The sequence below is a fragment of the Patella vulgata genome, chromosome 9, assembly GCF_932274485.2.
Source record: "Patella vulgata chromosome 9, xgPatVulg1.2, whole genome shotgun sequence".
In the NCBI taxonomy this organism is placed as follows: Eukaryota; Metazoa; Mollusca; class Gastropoda; family Patellidae; genus Patella; species Patella vulgata.
The window spans coordinates 16,655,259-16,674,417 of NC_065887.2; the positions used below are offsets into that span (position 1 = coordinate 16,655,259).

The window sequence follows — 19,159 nt, forward strand, 5'->3', positions numbered from 1 at the left end:
TAAGGTGAGTGAATTTGCCATACTTTACAGCCAAAGCTTAATTTAATCTTTATATATTATCGGAATTCATTTTGGAACTTACTCTTTCTTTAGAACCAAGTATAGTGGTAGCTGTGTCTAATATGAGAGCCAAGGCCAGATTTCCTGGTTTACACAATTCTTTCTCTTCATGTCCCATTATAACAGCTAGAGCATCTATGAGTATTTGGGTATCCATTCCTTGTAACTTGTCTTGTTTATCACTAACAGGGAAAGGACCTGAAATCAAACAGAGTAAATACAACCGTTACATATCAAAAAAATACTAAAGCTTTTAGCTGTCAGAAATACACAGAAAGATATTTTAGCTATCAGAAAAACACTGAAAGATATTTTAGCTATCAGAAAAAACACTAAAGACTTTAGCTATCAGAAAAACACTGAAAGATATTTTAGCTATCAGAAAAACACTGATGGAGACTTTATTTATCAGAAAAACACTTTATCTATCAGAAAAACACTTTTATCTATCAGAAAAACACTTTTATCTATCAGAAAAACATAGAAAGATATTTTAGCTATCAGAAAAAAACAGAAAGATATTTTAGCTATCAGAAATACTTTGATCTATTACTCACCACATTGTTGTGATATGGCTATCATGGTATAATGTCGTACCATACATGCCATAAATGTCAAGGCTGTTTGTCGGATTTCTTTTATAGCTGCTGCCACTGAAACGATAGAATAGGGATGCAGTAGTGTTTTATAAATATAAGAAGGACTGCCACTGAAATGATAGAAATGGAACATAGCAGTAGTTTTATAAATTATATAATAAGGGCTTTTTTCAAAAACATGATACCCACTTAAAGTTTCGTTATTTAAAAGCCAGTTTCATATTAACTCTGCATATCTCACATAAATAAAATAAAAAAACTTTTGTAGTGGGATTTTTGGACCAGGAACTTGTTCTATTTGTGGGTGAAGCTCCCTCGAAAAAAGTCTAAGGCTTTGACAATTCATATACGATCGAAATGAAACTTTACATGCTTGTTCCTTGGACAATTTGGGATTTTTGATATGACTTCACAATTATACTCATTTCCAGGTCTAAAGTAAGTTGGTACATATACTTAGATTTGCTAATAAAATTGCTTGATTTACCTTAAAAATCCAGAAAGGTGTTTGACACATTGTTTTACTGTAACAGAATTTGGCATTATTTACAATGAAAGGGAGTAAGTGAATTCAACATGGAGGATGCAAAAGCTATAATTACCAAACATGCCAGTCAGAGCTTGTTCATGTATTTTCCGTGAATAATGATCAGGATTTTTATACAGCGGAGCTGATTGGAATGGTATATCTTTCTCAACAAAACTGAAAGTAAATATATCAGAAAATTATTCAAATACTTTGAAACAACAAATTACCGCAAAATGATATTAATGCAAACTTCTAAAACGTTGATACAGACGTGTATTAACATGATTTTAAGAGTGTTGATACCTGAAGAGTGTTGATATAAATGCAAACTAAAATAACATGATTTATTAAATAACTACTCAGTATGTATACCATTTAACTATCAATTATGAGGACAGAATTTACTAATACACCTATTTCAGGTAGTAATATTTTCAAATATAATTTACTGTAATTATGGAAGTGTAATAAATGATAATACAATAACTTGTTATATTGATATATTATTTACCTAGGATGTGTAAAGAGATGAGTCATTAGTTGTTTATCATCTTCTAGATTCATCACTGATACTAGAAAACATCGTATTAATTCCCATGCTTGACGTCTACTAAATGTATCAGTTGAACTACTCTTCAGAGATGTCAATGCTGCATCTATAGCCTAGAAAAATCAAACATATGGAATGGTATTAAAAGTTGGTGATTGTCATTTGAGTAATTTTATTTCCCTTGCAAACTACCATATTGTGGAAATGAAATGGGGTTTAATGTCCTATTGTTCTGCTCCGACTGGGCTAATGAAGACGGGCATATGCCATACAGTGTGCTATGAGAGAAATTTTGAACAGACAGCAGCACTATGGTTTTTCATCTCATCCAAACAACTAGACGGCTGCCCTTGCCCTTGTCAGGCCCTCTGTCCTGCACTACTGACAAGGGTAAACCACGCTGAAAAACTTTCTTGGTCAACACCATGTGCGAACATGCAACCTCCAGGGTAGTGAGCCAGGGTAGTGGCTCCCTCCATATTGTGGAAGTTAAATCTCTAATATAAATATCAGTCCAAATATGGTTACATTCCATTCAGTACTTAGGCCACATCAGTTTGTTTTTATGTTCTTCATAAATAAAAAGGCATTTAAATCACATACATTTTGTTTTAAATTTCAAAACTCAAAAATTTGGAATTGAAAGCTTTTGAACAATGCAATGCATCTGAGTTTTTAAATCAGTCTTTTTCCTGAAAAAGTATAAAGAATTTTTTTTACAGGTGTTCCTGCAGAACAGAAAATCAAATTAGTGTGTCCAGAGTCACCTATGGTAATAAAACAATATCCAACCTTTTCTACTGGTAACGACAGAGCTGTTTTAGAATCTTGAAAGTGAATTGTAATACATGGTCCAACTGTTTCTTTATCATTAAATATTAACTGTTCAAATAAAATAACTTCTATTAAAATGTATTTATACATAATTTTTATTACAGCAGACTTTAAAGAACCGCTATGGTTTTTACTTAGAGTTTAACTTAACATTAAATATACATATTGTCTTGATTCTTAGAATCTGTTACTTCCCTTTAAAACATCTCACAATTCAGACTATTCTTGAAGATTGCCATGAAAAAATTGTGTTCAATGTACAAGACCTATTGCACAGTCGATCAAAACTGCCTTCAGCTTTCATCAGTTCAACAGCAGTGGTGATTTCAGATATACTTTTATATAAATCAACATATAGTATACAAGTCAGTTACCTTTTGTGGTTCTCGTAACATTTTTCGATTTCCACCACCAAATTTACCCAGAACTCTAAACGCTACATGTGCTATACTATCTGTAGGATTTCGTAATGTTCTCCACAGAGCCTGTAACAAAATTAAGTTTATACATAATACAATCTGTATATATAATTTGTTTTTTTATTAAAATCAGCATTCTTTTTTCATTACAATACATACCACAAACAGAAATGAGTAAAATTCGAAAAACCCTGAAAATTAAATGCATGTCACAAACAGAAATGAGTAAAATTCGAAAAATCCTGAAAATTAAATGCCAACATATGTTTTCACTTTCTTAATCATTGTAATAGATGTAAGAATTCTTCTTTTTTTAATTAAACTCATAAATAATTGTACGATCAACATGAAACTAAGAATGATTGTTCCTTGGACAACTGTGTATTTTTGATATCATGTCACAATTCCAAGATGGTATTATACTGAGTTTCAACAACAACAACAAAAACAACAACACCAACAACAACAATAATTTATTCGTACAAAATAAGTACAATTACAAAAGTATCAATACAAACATAAATCTGACCTTAATATATACATTATGTTAATTTCAGTTCGTACAGAGTTCATTAATTATATCATTTAAATTGTTACCATTTTCTCTTAAAGATATAAAATCTCTGACGGTGCCTGCCTTAATTTTATCATTCTCTGATTTTGAATTGATGTTGATTTTATTTACCATAGATAAAATTTTACTAAGAAATATATTATATCGTATTTTGATATACCATATCTGTGACAAATATAATTGAAAGTGTTACCCAGAGTTGACTGACTGCCGTGTACAGCTAACTTAGCACAAATGTTTGAACATATGTTTTTACTGTTGACAGCACTTTTGATAAATGCTGGTACTTTTTAAAGTTGTAGCCATAACGACAAAAACTGATTAAACAATGATTATATATATATATTTTAGCCATCGATTAACAGATGATTGGTGTTGTCATTCAGTGAGATTGACTATGGGATAAGTTTGAAATGATGTATATTAAATACCTGCATGAGTTCAGCTCTAACTGGTTGTATATGATCATAGAGAAAGTCTGGCTGTAAATTATCTACACATAATTCTAATGTTCTTAATCCCTGTAAAATAATATAACATTAATAAGTTCTATTGTTTTCACATTGTTCACTATTGCATATGGCTACTAAAGCTATTGACCAATTTTTGACCAATGTTTTTATATTTTCGGATGAATCTTATAGTTTTAGATCATTGATATGAAAAAAGTAGTAAAGGTAACTGAACTAGTTAAACCTAGCTATATCACCTGTCTAATGTAACTAGTGTAAATACAGTTAAAACCTAGCTATATCAACTGGTTAAAACCTAACTATATCACCTGGTAAAAACCTAATAATATCACCTGTCTAATGTAACTAGTGTAAATACAGTTAAAACCTAGCTATATCACCTGGTTAAAACCTAACAATATCACCTGGTAAAAACCTAATAATATCACCTGTCTAATGTTACTAGTGTAAACAGAGTTAAAAATCTAACTAACTAGTGTCTAATGAGGTAAATGCAGTAATAAACCTAGTTATATTACCTGACTAACTAGTGTCTGTGAACCATTTAAAGCTGATACTAGTGGATCCATTAACATAGGTAAATACGGTAATAAAGAACTCAATCTAACAGGTACAGTTAAACATAACTCAACAAATAAATCTTTCATATGTTGACGATGTAAACCACTCTGTAGACTGTTTAATCCTACAATATATACATTTCATATTATACACTTTCACGTCTTAATATTTAACACATGAAATACTTTATGCGACTCTAGAACACATAAGTGATATCCCACAGGGTTGGACAGGCGACCCCACTCCTTGTCACGATCAAGTAGGGAATTGAAACCAAACCATTTGACTCAATGACAGACTTTGTGATTTCACGCGCATGCGTTAACCACTAGACCATCCAACCCCCATGTAAAGTAAATTTTGTTTTGCTTCGATTAAATTTGAATTGTGAAAAGAAATGGGCCCACCAATGTGTACACTTATTCAATTTGAAATATCTACGATTTGCTATCTGTGACAACCTCGCAGGCTTTGGACTTGAAAAATTCAGAAGGCTTTTGTCAAACATTGTTTAAGGAATTACATATAAATATACAAACCTTGTAATAAATTAGGTAGCAAGGGAAGGAACTCCTGGTACAACAAATCATGACTACCACCTCCAATAGAACGGAATAAAGCTCTCAATAAAAGGAAATAGTTATAAGGTTCTTTAGCACTCATAGCTAACTCCATTGATCTGTTGACTATAGTATGCAGATGAGGCTGAAAATTAATCAAATGATCTTTATGTGCACTACCAATTTGCATACAGTAACACTGTGGGGGGTTTTCTCATACAATCCAAACAACTAGTCTGTAATTGTTACTGCTCTACATGTGATTACATACACGATGTTAATGATTACAGATATATATATATCAGTAACAATTACAACATAAGGTCAACAAGCTGAAATAAAATGAAACTTACGATCCTACATCAATCGAGCTAATGAAAACGGTGGTCTACAAGTTAATTCTACTGCATTGCTATAACGTAAATTTATCAAACAAAACATACCTTCAGCATCTGTTCATTTTCAGCAGCAAATAATTGAACCGAACCAAAAACCAGTTTAAATAACTTTAAATACAAGTTTGATCTGTCTATATTAGCTAGAAATATAAAATAAAAACAGAATGTATGGAGGATACCAGATATAATTACTAAATATGTATGACCATTAATTTCATTCCCTTTATAACATTAAATTTACACAGTTTCTCAATTACAACATAAACAGGTAGGGATGGATTCAGCTTTGTATGAGACCCCTGACTGAAAATGTCACTGGGGCCCTTGCATTAACAGTTAAAAGGGGACATATTCTGGCCATTGTCTGTCACTCTCACACAAATGGTAGATTGATAGATTTATTTGGCACAAATATTAAATAACATATTTATTCATGGTATAAAAATATTTTTAGAACAGATTTGGGGGAGTCTTTAATACTGGGGTCCCTGACTGCAGCCCAGTCAGGAAGCTCTTCAATCCGGCCCTGTAAATAGGTCAACTTACATCCCATTTCTTCCAGTCTAGCTAACAGATATTCAACCAATATGGTGGCAAATGTAGCAGATGTTGTATTATTAGCTAGAAATGAATTAGCTACTATCTGTAGAGCGTAATTATTGTGTATTCTCTCCACCATATACTGTAACAAATAATCATCATATATTTAGGTCACATTAATTAATTGGAATATTTTTTCTTTTGCAAACACCTATTAAAATTTTACTTACTTTTTGGGGGAACAAAAAGAATTCAAAATAAAAAAAAATTCTTGGCCGCTCTTTTCAACAGCTTTAAGTTCATATTCTTAACATTGCTAAATTATATTTCATTCATCGCTGCCTATTAACTACAACATTGCTTTCATAGTTTATCTCAAATATTCCACCTTTTGGTGCCAGATGTACTACAATGTCACAGAAGGAAAAATATTGATAGCACTATGTCACTGAAGGAAAAGTTGTTGCTCAAAAGTGAAATATAGTCTTGAAGAATGTAGCAGAAGAGAAAAAGGCTGCTCATATTGATGGCACTGGTGCTCAAAGGTGAAATATTGTCTGAATAGTTACCTCTATAGTTGAAGCGAATATTTCTTTAAATGTAATAGAACTCATCATATTAAACTGAAAATAATTAAAATACCATTACATCAACATTTAATTTACATTCACCTTAAGACTGATTAAATGTACTATACTGAGTGCCTTTTAAAACTTAGGCCATCCAAAATAAATACTAGTTCAAGTTAATTCATTAGAAAAAAAAGTCTGATCAAGACGGCAGTTTTTTATCTGTTTATTTTTATTCTGTCAAAGAAATGAGTTGTTAAATGACTTCTCAAGAAAACCACATTTAAACATATGGTCAACATTTTATGTTAACAATGATTAATGTGGGGAAATATGAACATGCAAAAATAAAACAGGTTGTGCTGCCCTTTTTAAGCAACTAGACTATCAGCACAAAAACAATTCTGTTCAACAGTATCAATCATGTTTAATGTGACTCACCACTCCAGCAAAATGTTCTAAGACTTCTTTTTCTTCCTTCGTTCGAACTGTTTGTACTCTAAAAGAATAAAACATTGAATTATACAAAACAATCGCAATCAATCAAATAACGACTACATATACTGAGAGTCACACATTCTCAATTAAGCCTGAAAAGTTTGAATTAGAATGAAACTAGAAGCTTACTGAGAGGAATTTGGGAAGGCTGCTTGCCAGTCAACAGATTTTAAATTGTTTCAAATGGGGTCATAATTGATAAAGTCAATTGACAATACACTGGAAGATCAACATCTACGTAGTGAAGTGTGCTGAGCATGGTTCATTTTATAAACCAAAGACATGTTCTTCCAGTATGTTGTTCGGTAACATAAAGTAACATATATCCTGTATAATTTTGTTCATTTGTATACATGTACTTATATGTATTTAGGGAGATGGGTTTTACATAGGCTAAGCCTATTCCCCAACCCCATTCAGATATCCTGTATAAAAATGTTGTTTCTAAAATAAATCCATGGCTTAAAGTGGCAACTATTTGAATTATTTACCAAGTAATATTTTAAAATATGAAAGTAAAAACCTACAATGCTGGCCTGATGTAAGCTTGTCCAGCAGACGTGACATTTATAGTATATATATCTAGGGCCTTCAGCGCATATTTCACCAGACGGACATACACTAATGTTTCTTTAGCTTGAAACATCTTATTCTGAACCAAACTCACATCGGCTGTAAAATAAAATTGAACATTTTCAAAAGAAAAAAAACCAAACCTTATTACATTTATCATTTCTAAACATGTCTGTTTGAACTATACAGAAATACAAGACCAGTAGCACTCTTTAATGACTAGGTTAACTTGAAATGAAATGGTGTTCGACATCTTACTTTTCTGCAATACAGCATGCTTTGAGAAACATTGAGACATGACAATTTTTGTGATCTAAATGTTAAAGAATAGAAAGTAACTGACCTGTTCCTATAGCTTTACAAGATAAGACACCCCATGTGATAGTCTTAACACCACAGACTAAAGTTTTAACTAAACTTCTACAATCAGCTACGGTATATACATTATACTGGGCTGGTGAAGCTCCTAACTTTCCAGTGGTCTGTAATATATACATCAGTAAGATCTTATTGTGGTTTATATAATATCAAAACGATATGAGAGTACAAACCACAAATGACGTCATTGCAGCCATCTTTAATCAATGCGTAATTGCCCAAGGATCTAACATGTCAAATTTCATGTTGAACATACTTGAATTGGCAAAGCCATGGACTTTTTCCGAAGAATGTCTTTCCTAAGAACACAAACAACAAGATGACCAGTTCCTGGTCCAAAAACAAAGTATTTGTTTGACATGTCATGATCTTGTATATACAAACTACATTCTATAGCTATAACAACCCTTTATCCACATCTCAATTTAAATACTTTATAATTTGATAAAATATTCAACATTTACTTAGTAAATATGACACATGTAGTAAATATTAATATTAGTAAATATTCAACATTTAGTAAATATTCAATATTCAACATTAAGTAAATATTCAACATTTAGTAAATATTATTACACATGTAGTAAATATTACACATGTAGTAAATGTGTTCTTTTTCTACAACTTTCCACTTGATACAAAAAATTTCAATTACTGAATTAAAATTATGTATATTTTTTTTTCAGGAAAATCTGATGCAAATAAAATCAAACTAAAGACTTAAAGATTTTACTACCTTTTCATCTTTAGTATCTGTAGGAGGTATAACAGGTAATGGTGTTGTAGGTGATAATAGACGTGGTGTTTCATCTTTAGGTGTTTCAGGTGCCACAAGTGGTTTAACATCTATTACAGTCTTAATGTCTAAACTTTTATTATCTGGTGGTGTAGGCTGTTGAGGTTTACTGAAAAAATACAGCCATAATAATAATAATAAATGTCCATAATAAAGCACCCCACTTATCTCACATACAGGTTCATACACCACAGTATTATTCTAATATTTAGTAATCGAGTCCAAACAGGACAGGTACGTCTTCAGACAAGAATCATTTAAATAAAATCTAGTCCCGAAATGATCTAGTTTGTGTTGAGGTGAAAACCCCATTACTCTCCCACTTGTTGCCATTCGATAATTCCAGTTTCCAATTCTATATCACACGATGTTTATTTCAAATGTTGTGAACGCATGAACAGTCTTCCCTATAATATTAACCTTCGTTTCCAGTACATCTAGATTCATGTAAAACTTGGACTAGTGAAAGAATTTGTTTCTATAGTGTGCAATATTTTCTTTTTTTAGTTTGTCTCGGACTTGTGTGACATTACCTTACAATTTATAGAGCAGTATTAGAATTCTTATGTTAATACAATACAAATTATATTCATTAATATAAATCTTACCACTTCTGTAGTATCAATGGAAGTTGTGTTTTAGCAATTGTTTTAAACTTGAGAACAAAAACTTCTAACATTCTCATCAGCAGTTGACGTCCCTGAAATTTCGATATATTAGATACAATGAGTTACAGAGCAGGAAATGTTACATAATTACTGAACCCATGGCTTTATTCCAGAACAAACTACAAGACAGCCAACAGGGTGTCTTTCAGCCATTAGTTGATATAGTACCACAATCAGTTTGCGCATTGACGGAAATGCAATTGTGCATCAAAGAATTGGGTCTCATCAGTTTTGCCAGTCCTGAAAACAGATGTTGTGTATGCAGAACCATGAACAAATAAGTGTGGGATCCCAAACCTCGGAATCATGACGTAATCAAATGTTTCAACTATTGTGATTGGTCGTGATGGTATCATATTCAGTTTGTGCATGCCTTGTTTTCTCGATTCACACGTTTCGAGAGATTGAAAGATGGAATTCCCTCCCGGTAAAACTTCATCGTCAATCTTCAAATCATGTATAAAAACTCATCTTTTCAAAATTCATTCTAAAAATTGACAAAAACTTAAAGCCAATGAAATTTTGTAGATAGTTTTGTATGTTCCATGAACACGTTTTGTGGATTTTGTGCCATATAATTGGACATATTATTATTATTATTTGAGAGTATCCCATCAATTGGACATATTATTATTATTATTTGAGAGTATCCCCTCAGTCTCTTTATCAAATAAAATGGAACATAATTCCTAAACTTACATTTCCCTTTTCTTGTTCACTCTTCTGTCTAATACATTCTACCAGATTTAATAATAATTTACATGACATAGTCTGTATACTACTGGGTAGTGATTCATCATGGACGTTTTTAGAGAAGAGATTAACAGCCAGTGACAGATCATTTAATGGTAGAGCTGTTCTCACATGATGAACTAAATCAGCTAATGTACTGTATGCTAAAGGTCTGGAAATAAATTTACAAATTTCAATATTTGATACGAGAAATTAATGTTCAACCAACAATTTGTAATGCATCCAATTTCAAGCATTAATTGTTTACTAAATCAACCACGTTAATTTTAAGTTTTTACAACTGGCGTCGCTAGTAAAAACTTGGTTCCACGTGACCTTATTGATGGTAAGAGAACTGTTTGTCCACACACCAGGACGTAGTGAATGTTCAGAAAAACAATGCTGTAAGGTAAACAATGAGGTCACGTGGGACCACCACCTCTATGGCGTCACCTATAAATTATGCCCCTTTATCTCTAGCGAGGATGCCCATTGATAAGAATTCAATGTTTCAAATTGATACTGTCACAGAGAAGAGGACAAAAATAAACCACTGTAAAATGAATTTATAGTTGATTCTTTACAAATCAAATATATTTACCTGAGTGAATCATATGTAGTCCATCCTGTACCTATCAATATTGTCTCATCAAATAATTTATCTATACATGGTACAAATTCTGAAATAAATAACATATTTTATGTGTATTTTAAATAGTGATTGTTATCCATAGAACAGTGTAAAAGGAATTCGTGCTTCAGAGGTCTTAATCAGTTGGGAAGAGGTAAATAATTTAATTTAAGTTATTTTTACATTGGATATCTTTAAAATTAGATTGTATTAAAGGCTGCCTTGAAATGAGTTATTCCTCTTGGGTACTGACTTTGCCTCTCCATTCTTAGGTAGGTAGTAATTTATATAGAAAAGACCTTGACTTCATCAAGGAATAGTTCTACTTACTATTTCTGAGATCTGTAGAGAGAATATGTTTAGCTGCTATCAACAGTTCTTTTCTATACTGTGCTACTTCTTGTGGACATAATGACAACAATCCTAGAAGACCCTGTACCATTTGTTGAGAATGATTATTCACTTGACTCTGTAGTAAAAAAAAAAAAAAAACCAATTAAGAAATAAAGTGACACTAAACCCCTATTGTGTTCACAGGACCTCAGTTTTTGTACATGGACTTAAGATTCTATGCACATGACAACAGTTTATGTGCACAGGCCTCAATTTTGTATACAAGACTACAAATCTTGTTCATGGGACTACGGATTTTGTACATGGGACTACAGATTTTGTACATGTGACTACAGATTTTGTACATGTGACTACAGATTTTGTACATGGGACTACAGATTTTGTTCATGGGACTACAGATTTTGTACATGGGACTACAGATTTTGTACTCAGAGCCTCTGTTTTTGTTTGAACAGTTATAAACACTAGAAAGCCCCACAGAATGTTACCAGACTTGAAAATCCTAATATACATTTTCCTTTGCTCAAGGCAGGATTGAATGAGTAGAGATGAGATATAAATACAAGTTACCTGAAAGAATTTGATGATGTAGGCCAGGAAAGATAAGGTTTTAATCTGAGCAGCAATAAAATCAACAAATACTTCTTTATTAAATGCTGGATTGGCTCTGAAAAAACCCCACAATAATGAAAATCATTTTAAGCAAACCAAGTTAAATATTATTAATGTTCTCTACCTATAGAGTATGTCTATAGGACTGATTTTAAGACTTTCTGTGCAAGAGGAGAATTCGGGCTGAGCAACAACAGACCTAGTACTGACAATTGAGACTTTATCGTGGAAATGGTATTTGACAATTGAGAATATAAACAGTTGGTGGAGTTTCCGTCTTGCAACGATCAGCAATTTATGTATATTTCTTGTCATAACTTCAAACATTCATAACTTTGCTCAGAATAAATAATTTGATTAAAATTTCAATATATACATATTTCATTACATATATACATATACATAATCTTTCTTTTCACAATAAAATTGACAAACCTGTGAGTAGGTGATGGTTGTAATGTTATGGTGTTCATGACTAGTGGAATAAATTCAGCCATATCAGGATGTACGTTAGTTTTATATAGTTGATACATTAATACAACAATTACTGGTAGTTCAGCTAAAACTTTTAATGACTGCATTCCTTTAGGTATAATATTATACTGAAATAAAGGAAATACATTGAAATTCAATGTAATATTTTTCTGCGTCTACCAGGCTTAGAAAGACGAGTATACACCAGTGTGCTATGAGGGAAATTTTTCAGAGACAGCGCCAATTTTGTCCGTCGAATTTAAGCTGCCAGGTGTTCTTTTATGTACATGCAAACTGTATGTGGGACCTCGCTTCTTCCTCCCATCGACCCAACTAGACACCATTCCTTGCCTGACACAGTACCTACACCACTGACAAGTTGAAATAGTGCTGAGAAATCCTGCTCCTCCCTCCCCCAAAAAAGCGAACCAGTGCCTTACTCACTGAGCCATGGCTCCCAATACACAAAAAAGAAATGCAACTAACAACCACGCTTGAGTATTTATACCCGTACCAATTGCAGATTTATGGTATTGTAAAATAATGACTTATAGAGTCTTTAAACCAATAATAAATTATTTTCCCATATTATACTAACTGAGATGGCAGCATTATCAGCATTCTTCTTGTCTGTCTGTATTGTGGTTGTCGTGTAAATCTCTTGTAACCAAATATCAACATTTATCTCAGACACATCTTTTACTTTCTTAGATGACCTGGGTTCAAATATTTTTGGCAGATGAGCTGGTAAACTATTGTAAATACCTTTCACAAACTGCATAAAATCTTGAATCTGTCGAAAAAATACAGTAAAATAGATTAGCCGACAGGTGTCATACATGAGCTATGAATGAAGAGAGGGAGAAATGATGTTTATCGTCCACTAAACACGAACACAATCATTAAAATTTTGGGATTAACACATGATTTAATTTTTGTCAATAATACGATTGACTATAGGAGTCTTTACACTGTAACCCAGATACTGAGTTGAGTATTAATGTATACTAATTGGAACGTTATTTTTGAATAGTGGTCAGGAAATTAAACACTTGTATATCGAACAGTCGTTATCATAATATCAAAATTAAATGATCAAAATTAAACGGCCAACTTTAAACTGGACACAAGTACAAACAAGATGACTTGGGGTGATTTTAGATATTTACGAATTTTTAAATAAAGATTTGATATGGAAAGAATGTGAAAGAAATTAGAGCTATATACACAATATTAAACACAAGGTTACAGTGTTAGCGGTGGTAGAAAACCAAAGGACACAGAGAAAACCCACAATGTTGGACAGGTTACCCTACTCCTGGTCACTTACAAGCTTAGTATCAAAATCATGCCACTTGACTCAATGACAGACATATTGATCTAAAACACACGCTATACACTACTGGACCCCCCTCTCCACCCCCAACATACAGTATAAACAAGGCATTGACCTAATAAACACATACACCAAGTTTGAACATTCTAGCTCAATTAGGAAGAGAGTTATTGTGTCCCAAAAAGTGTGACGGACAGACAGACGGACAGACAGACGGACGAACCCATTTTAATAGTCCCCTGCTTTCTTCGAGAGAGAGAGAGAAATGGGATTTAACGTCCACTCGACACAAACTAGGTCATTTCGGAACTAACATATGGTTCAATTTTATTTCAATAATTTGCTTGTGCATAGGGGTCTTTAGCAGGGGAGCAAATTGGAAAAAACCCATAAAGTTGAACAGGCGACCTTAGTCCTTGTTACGTACAATTGGGGAACCACACCAGTTGACTCAATGACAGGCCTTATGATACAGCGCGCACATGCTAACCATTCGGCCATCCAACCCCCCTATAAATAAAGCAGTAGGAGAATATCCTAACAATCTTTGTAAAGGGTTGTTTATTTTAATATTGTAGGTGATAAACCCCTTTAAATCCATTAAAACAAAAATTGAAATAGTGGACAATAAAAGTTGATTGTACTTACCTCATCATTAATATGTGGTCTGTATTGTTTATGTAACTCTAGTATAATTCTGATACATACTAATACATTATCTTCATTCTCTACCTATACAAACAAAATATAAATCAAATAAACAATGTTCAATAGTATATGTATACCTTCTTTGTCTCACACACTACAATCTAATCTGAGTAGTGGACAGATTTTAAAGACTAGCTTATAGGTCTTCATTAAATTAACAACATCAACTTCAGATCTATTTATGTTCTTTAAATGGCATTTAGTAACTGGATAGAATAACAACAAAACACATACTTATGGAAAACAGCTACTAGTGTATTTAAGGCGACGTTTTGTAGAGTATTCTCTCAACGTTATCAAGCTAATACAGTGAAACAGGTATGAGGCAAATATATATAGACAAAATACAACAACATAACCGAAACCATACTTAGCAACAACATGATCAAAGGCCTACACCAACACTTATTAAGATATACAATAGCAGATAGAGAGTTAATTAACCACGCCAGTTGACTCAATGACAAATCTTATGATACAGCGGCCACATGCTAACAGCCAACACCCCCATATTAAGAAGACCTAATCAAAGTAATTTTTACCTTTAATAGTCTGAACATCAGAGATAGAATGGGTTGAACAAATTTCTTGAGATGATCATTACATGGTATTCTGTGGATTATTTCTAGTAATAGTTTTCTCAGTTGCTGAAAATAAGATTACGTAAAGGTTAACAAGAGAATAATACAAGAATTTAATTTCTCATCAATACAAAGAGTCTAACATAAACATGCTTATTTTTTTAGTACTAGCAAATCTAAAACATGGTCACTTTTCTTTATTAAAAAAAAAAAAAAATTTGGCTCTAAAACATGTTCACTTTTATCAAATTGCTATGGTTATAAGAACAGTATAACAGTGAGACGAGTAAAGTCATTTTATGCTCTAGTAGGATTCTGAGATATCTTATAAAATGCACAAACTATATATAAATATTACCAGTTTATTTATTAAATGCCATCGAAACAATTTATATAAAGTTATTTTTTTTAAACACAAAATGATTACAGAGATTATTGTTACCGGTATTGAAGTTATTCACAAATTTTTTAAATAAAATAAGGTAGGAAAATTTTACCTGCATTGGTTGCTCTGCTATAAACAAAGGTTCTCCATCTTTCAGAATTTTCAGGAAAACTTGCATAGCCTCTGCTAGGAATTGGGGATATTGTGGTGATGAAACCACAGTCTGAAAATAAAACAAATTCTTCAAACCTAGATAAGCTTTTAAAAAGTGGAAAGAGAAAAGGTTACAAATTTAATAAATAAGTAGTTGGACAATGGGTATAAAAATACTCCCATGCAGTGAGGACCTTTCTTATATATCACCCTGTGGCTTAATCAAACACTAATATCTTACAAAAAAAAGACTGGTTATTGATGAGGACTGATTTAGAGCAATTATTGATGGCCACAGACAGGCAATTCTTTAATGATATTTTTTTTTCTGAAAACTCTGCTGCTTCCTAAACTTCATTTGTTTATCTAGTACACAGCAATTTCTGTCTATCTTCCCACTAACCCCACCCTATCTGCAAAATACTAATCCAAGATATAATGGACTTATTATGTAACTGTGAAAGGTATGGTTAGTTTTACTAACTAACCTAACACCACATCTCATCTGTATGGGAGGCTCACTATAGCTCTATAGCTGACAATTTCTGATAAACTTTCGAGATTTGTGAAAAATAGTTTATCCAGAATATTCCCCTCATTGGAATAAGGTTTTGCGTTCAAAAAAAAGGATTAATCTGTTTGGTGGTGCTGCAATATGTCACTGGAAATCACACACGAGAATGCTGTTTCATCCTTTTTCAATCAACAAAATCTTGTTCGAAGTAGAATGTCCTCTAATGTAAATTAACTTAGAAATCTTGATCTAATGTGAACTTAGTGTCAATAATAATACCAACCTCAAAGTTTTCACTCAATTCCTGGGCTGCTTTCAATTTTTTCTCCACAACTGAAAAGTAACAAAATACACTCGTAAACAGTTAGTCTTACACTGACAATTGGCCTAATGATTGGCTTATATTTGATGCTTTCGCCAACATATTTTTAGCTTTGAAACTTTTATTACATGTTCTAGAAATTCAAATTCCTTACAACTAATGGTGGTGTACCGACTTACATGTAAAAACAATTAAATTTATAAATTATACTGCTACTTACTTCCTGGGGTGGAATCATCAGCTATTAGAGAGACATATGATTTGAATGTTGTCAGCTGTGCTGCAGCATCATGGGGACTTAATGGAGACCCCATTTTGTTGTCTTTCAGTGTTAACTGTGTGTAAGTTTCTTGATCTAAAATAAAATTATAAAATGATGCCAGTACTTCAATAATAAAGAAGTGTGCTTTGTTGATAATAGTAAAAAGTTTTTGACTCTTATTATTCATTAAAAAAAAGAAAAACATTTATAAGTGGTATACAGACAACTCATCTCAAAGACAACTCATCCCAATATAAGACAACTCATCCCAATATAAGACAATTCATCCCAAGTTAGAAGACAACTCATCAGTAATAAATTCTTTCATTAATCAGTAATATAAGAATTTATTACATATAAATAACATAATATTTGTTTTGGTATTTATTTGTAATCTTCATAACTTGGTACGAGTGGTCAAATATATCTTGACCTGTCCATGTATTACACCAAACAAAACTATTTTGGGATGAGTGTTTTTTTAAAGTTGGGATGAGTTGGTTTTTTTTTTTATCTTGGGACTACCGGTAGTTGTATTTTATTTTGGGATAAGTTGTCTTCTAACTTGGGATGAGTTGTCTTATATTGGGATGAGTTGTCTTTGGGATGAGTTGTCAGGTATCCCTTATAGCATCCCATTAACAAAATGTGGTCATACATGTATGTGCTGTAAGTACGTATAAACTAAAACTGAGAAGTTAAATGTTGTGAATAAAGTTCTATTTGAAAAGGATATGTACAAATGCACATTATTCATATTGGGCCTACAGGCCTATCATTTTTAAAGGGAGACAAGCCAACAATAGCATGACATTGTCATTAATCAACAATTCTGCATGGTTGTTTCTGTTTGACAATTGCTTCACTTTATGACAACCAACTGCTGTTGAAATAATAGATCATTGTCTTTAACACATTAACAGTACCGGTAATCATTTACCACAATCCTAGAGGCTCTTCGATCAAATCAAATACTAACGAATGGATGAAGCCTTCTGCCTGCTGTGAATAGTGAATACATATATTCCTTTGGGATTTAGACCAAATGATCAAACACATTTTATGGCTTGGATGAACTATAACCCCAGTTCTCAGAAGCAATCCCAGTAATTTTGGTATTGGTATCGGATCCCCGATACTGGCCGCAGTTTCAGTTTGCAAAGCCTGTGTCAGTGTGAGTGGCCGTGGTCAGAATGGATTACTTTACGGTAAAGTCGACTTTGTCCAATGCCCACCTCTTCGTTTTACTTACCTTCTCCCTACATTTCAGGACAGTGATAGATCAGATACATAATTCATCAAATACTGCAAAGTCAAATTAGAAATTATCACAAACGTTTAATAAAACCTAAGAAAATTTCACAAAAATCGCAGCAAATCTTTCAATCTGCATTGCTAGCGCCCTCTTTAGTCAATTTTCTTCCATGGGTTATCTTCCCTTTTCTAGTCTAAAATGTGGTAGTGGATCAAGCAGACAGTTCACTTTAAAATGCGTAGATGTCTATTTAAATCGAGAAGGGGAATGGAAGGTACATATCGGAGATACCATTATTAGTAATTTTAAAGCACCACATAATAGATAACATATTTTCATATTTGCGGTGTTTGATATAATTATACCGGTCCGGTACCGTAGGTTAAATAGCATATTGTTTGACATAGTCCATCAAATTTTAATTTGTTTGATTTTTCTGTTTCGTTGATCTAGTTTGTTTTAATACATGGGACGCATTCATATGTAAATATTTTTGAATATAACATGTTTTAAGACATGGGGCGCATTCATATAATTATTTTTGTTAGTCGACACGCCTAAAACTAACTAAAAGGGGGCACGTATAGCTCCATTTTTTGAGAACCTTACATTAGACGAGAATGGAGCTAAAAGTATTAATCAATGTAATACAAGTGTATATCTAGTGATTTACATTCAATTTTCCACATTTTTATCGAAATGTCTAATCAAATATGTTCGGCTAAATACGCGAATAGTCCAAATTGAACGACAGTAGTTTTTGCCTTTTTAAAAATATTCCATTCTTATTAGCTACCGAGAACGTAGCTAAAAACGTTGAGATATACTGATGTGCTTGTTTTTAGCTACGATTCGGTGCCTTTAGTTCCAAGTGGCAAACACAGGTTCTTTCTTAATGCATGTAGCATCTTAAAAATAAGATAATTTTATACTAGTATGACTAATTAAACTTAAAGAGGCCAATGTAGTGGCACAACTATCGCCAAACTCCAAATATTCGCGTTTAAATTAATGAAACGTTGTTTTTTTTCCCCGACATACACCGTCATTCATATCTCGTTTAAAAATGGCGTTCTTAGTAAGGGCTTAATGCCTCGATTTTAAATACGATGATTTATACCCGTTTCAGGTAGGATTATATGCTTAAATGTAGTTGGATGTGGCAGAAATATTATAAATAACAATAATTAACCGTCGTTTTGATGAAAAGTATTGTCAATTTTGCTTTCTGAGACCCGATGTGATTTGCGTTGGCCTTTGC

At 32.5% G+C, this 19,159-nt stretch overlaps 1 protein-coding gene across 1 annotated transcript in view; it reads right to left on the bottom strand.

Annotated features, from left to right (window-relative positions):
- The window catches only part of LOC126831716 (transformation/transcription domain-associated protein), a 57,517-nt gene extending 40,818 nt beyond the window's left edge, over nt 1-16,699 (bottom strand). The window contains exons 1-28 of the mRNA XM_050562362.2: nt 16,602-16,699; nt 16,343-16,392; nt 15,505-15,615; nt 14,969-15,073; nt 14,367-14,450; nt 12,981-13,175; nt 12,344-12,510; nt 11,867-11,963; nt 11,273-11,411; nt 10,913-10,991; nt 10,279-10,483; nt 9,520-9,611; nt 8,852-9,020; nt 8,081-8,219; nt 7,692-7,836; nt 7,108-7,165; nt 6,667-6,720; nt 6,104-6,239; nt 5,603-5,697; nt 5,139-5,304; nt 4,557-4,723; nt 3,997-4,086; nt 2,947-3,057; nt 2,531-2,620; nt 1,700-1,851; nt 1,262-1,362; nt 618-713; nt 83-258 (exon numbers count right to left, since the gene is read on the bottom strand). Of these exons, the coding sequence (XP_050418319.1) occupies nt 83-258; nt 618-713; nt 1,262-1,362; nt 1,700-1,851; nt 2,531-2,620; nt 2,947-3,057; nt 3,997-4,086; nt 4,557-4,723; nt 5,139-5,304; nt 5,603-5,697; nt 6,104-6,239; nt 6,667-6,720; nt 7,108-7,165; nt 7,692-7,836; nt 8,081-8,219; nt 8,852-9,020; nt 9,520-9,611; nt 10,279-10,483; nt 10,913-10,991; nt 11,273-11,411; nt 11,867-11,963; nt 12,344-12,510; nt 12,981-13,175; nt 14,367-14,450; nt 14,969-15,073; nt 15,505-15,615; nt 16,343-16,392; nt 16,602-16,695 (3,363 nt within the window). The 5' untranslated portion in view covers nt 16,696-16,699. The remainder of the gene's footprint in view (nt 1-82; nt 259-617; nt 714-1,261; nt 1,363-1,699; nt 1,852-2,530; nt 2,621-2,946; nt 3,058-3,996; nt 4,087-4,556; nt 4,724-5,138; nt 5,305-5,602; nt 5,698-6,103; nt 6,240-6,666; nt 6,721-7,107; nt 7,166-7,691; nt 7,837-8,080; nt 8,220-8,851; nt 9,021-9,519; nt 9,612-10,278; nt 10,484-10,912; nt 10,992-11,272; nt 11,412-11,866; nt 11,964-12,343; nt 12,511-12,980; nt 13,176-14,366; nt 14,451-14,968; nt 15,074-15,504; nt 15,616-16,342; nt 16,393-16,601) is intronic.
- Between the last annotated feature and the right edge of the window lie 2,460 nt (nt 16,700-19,159).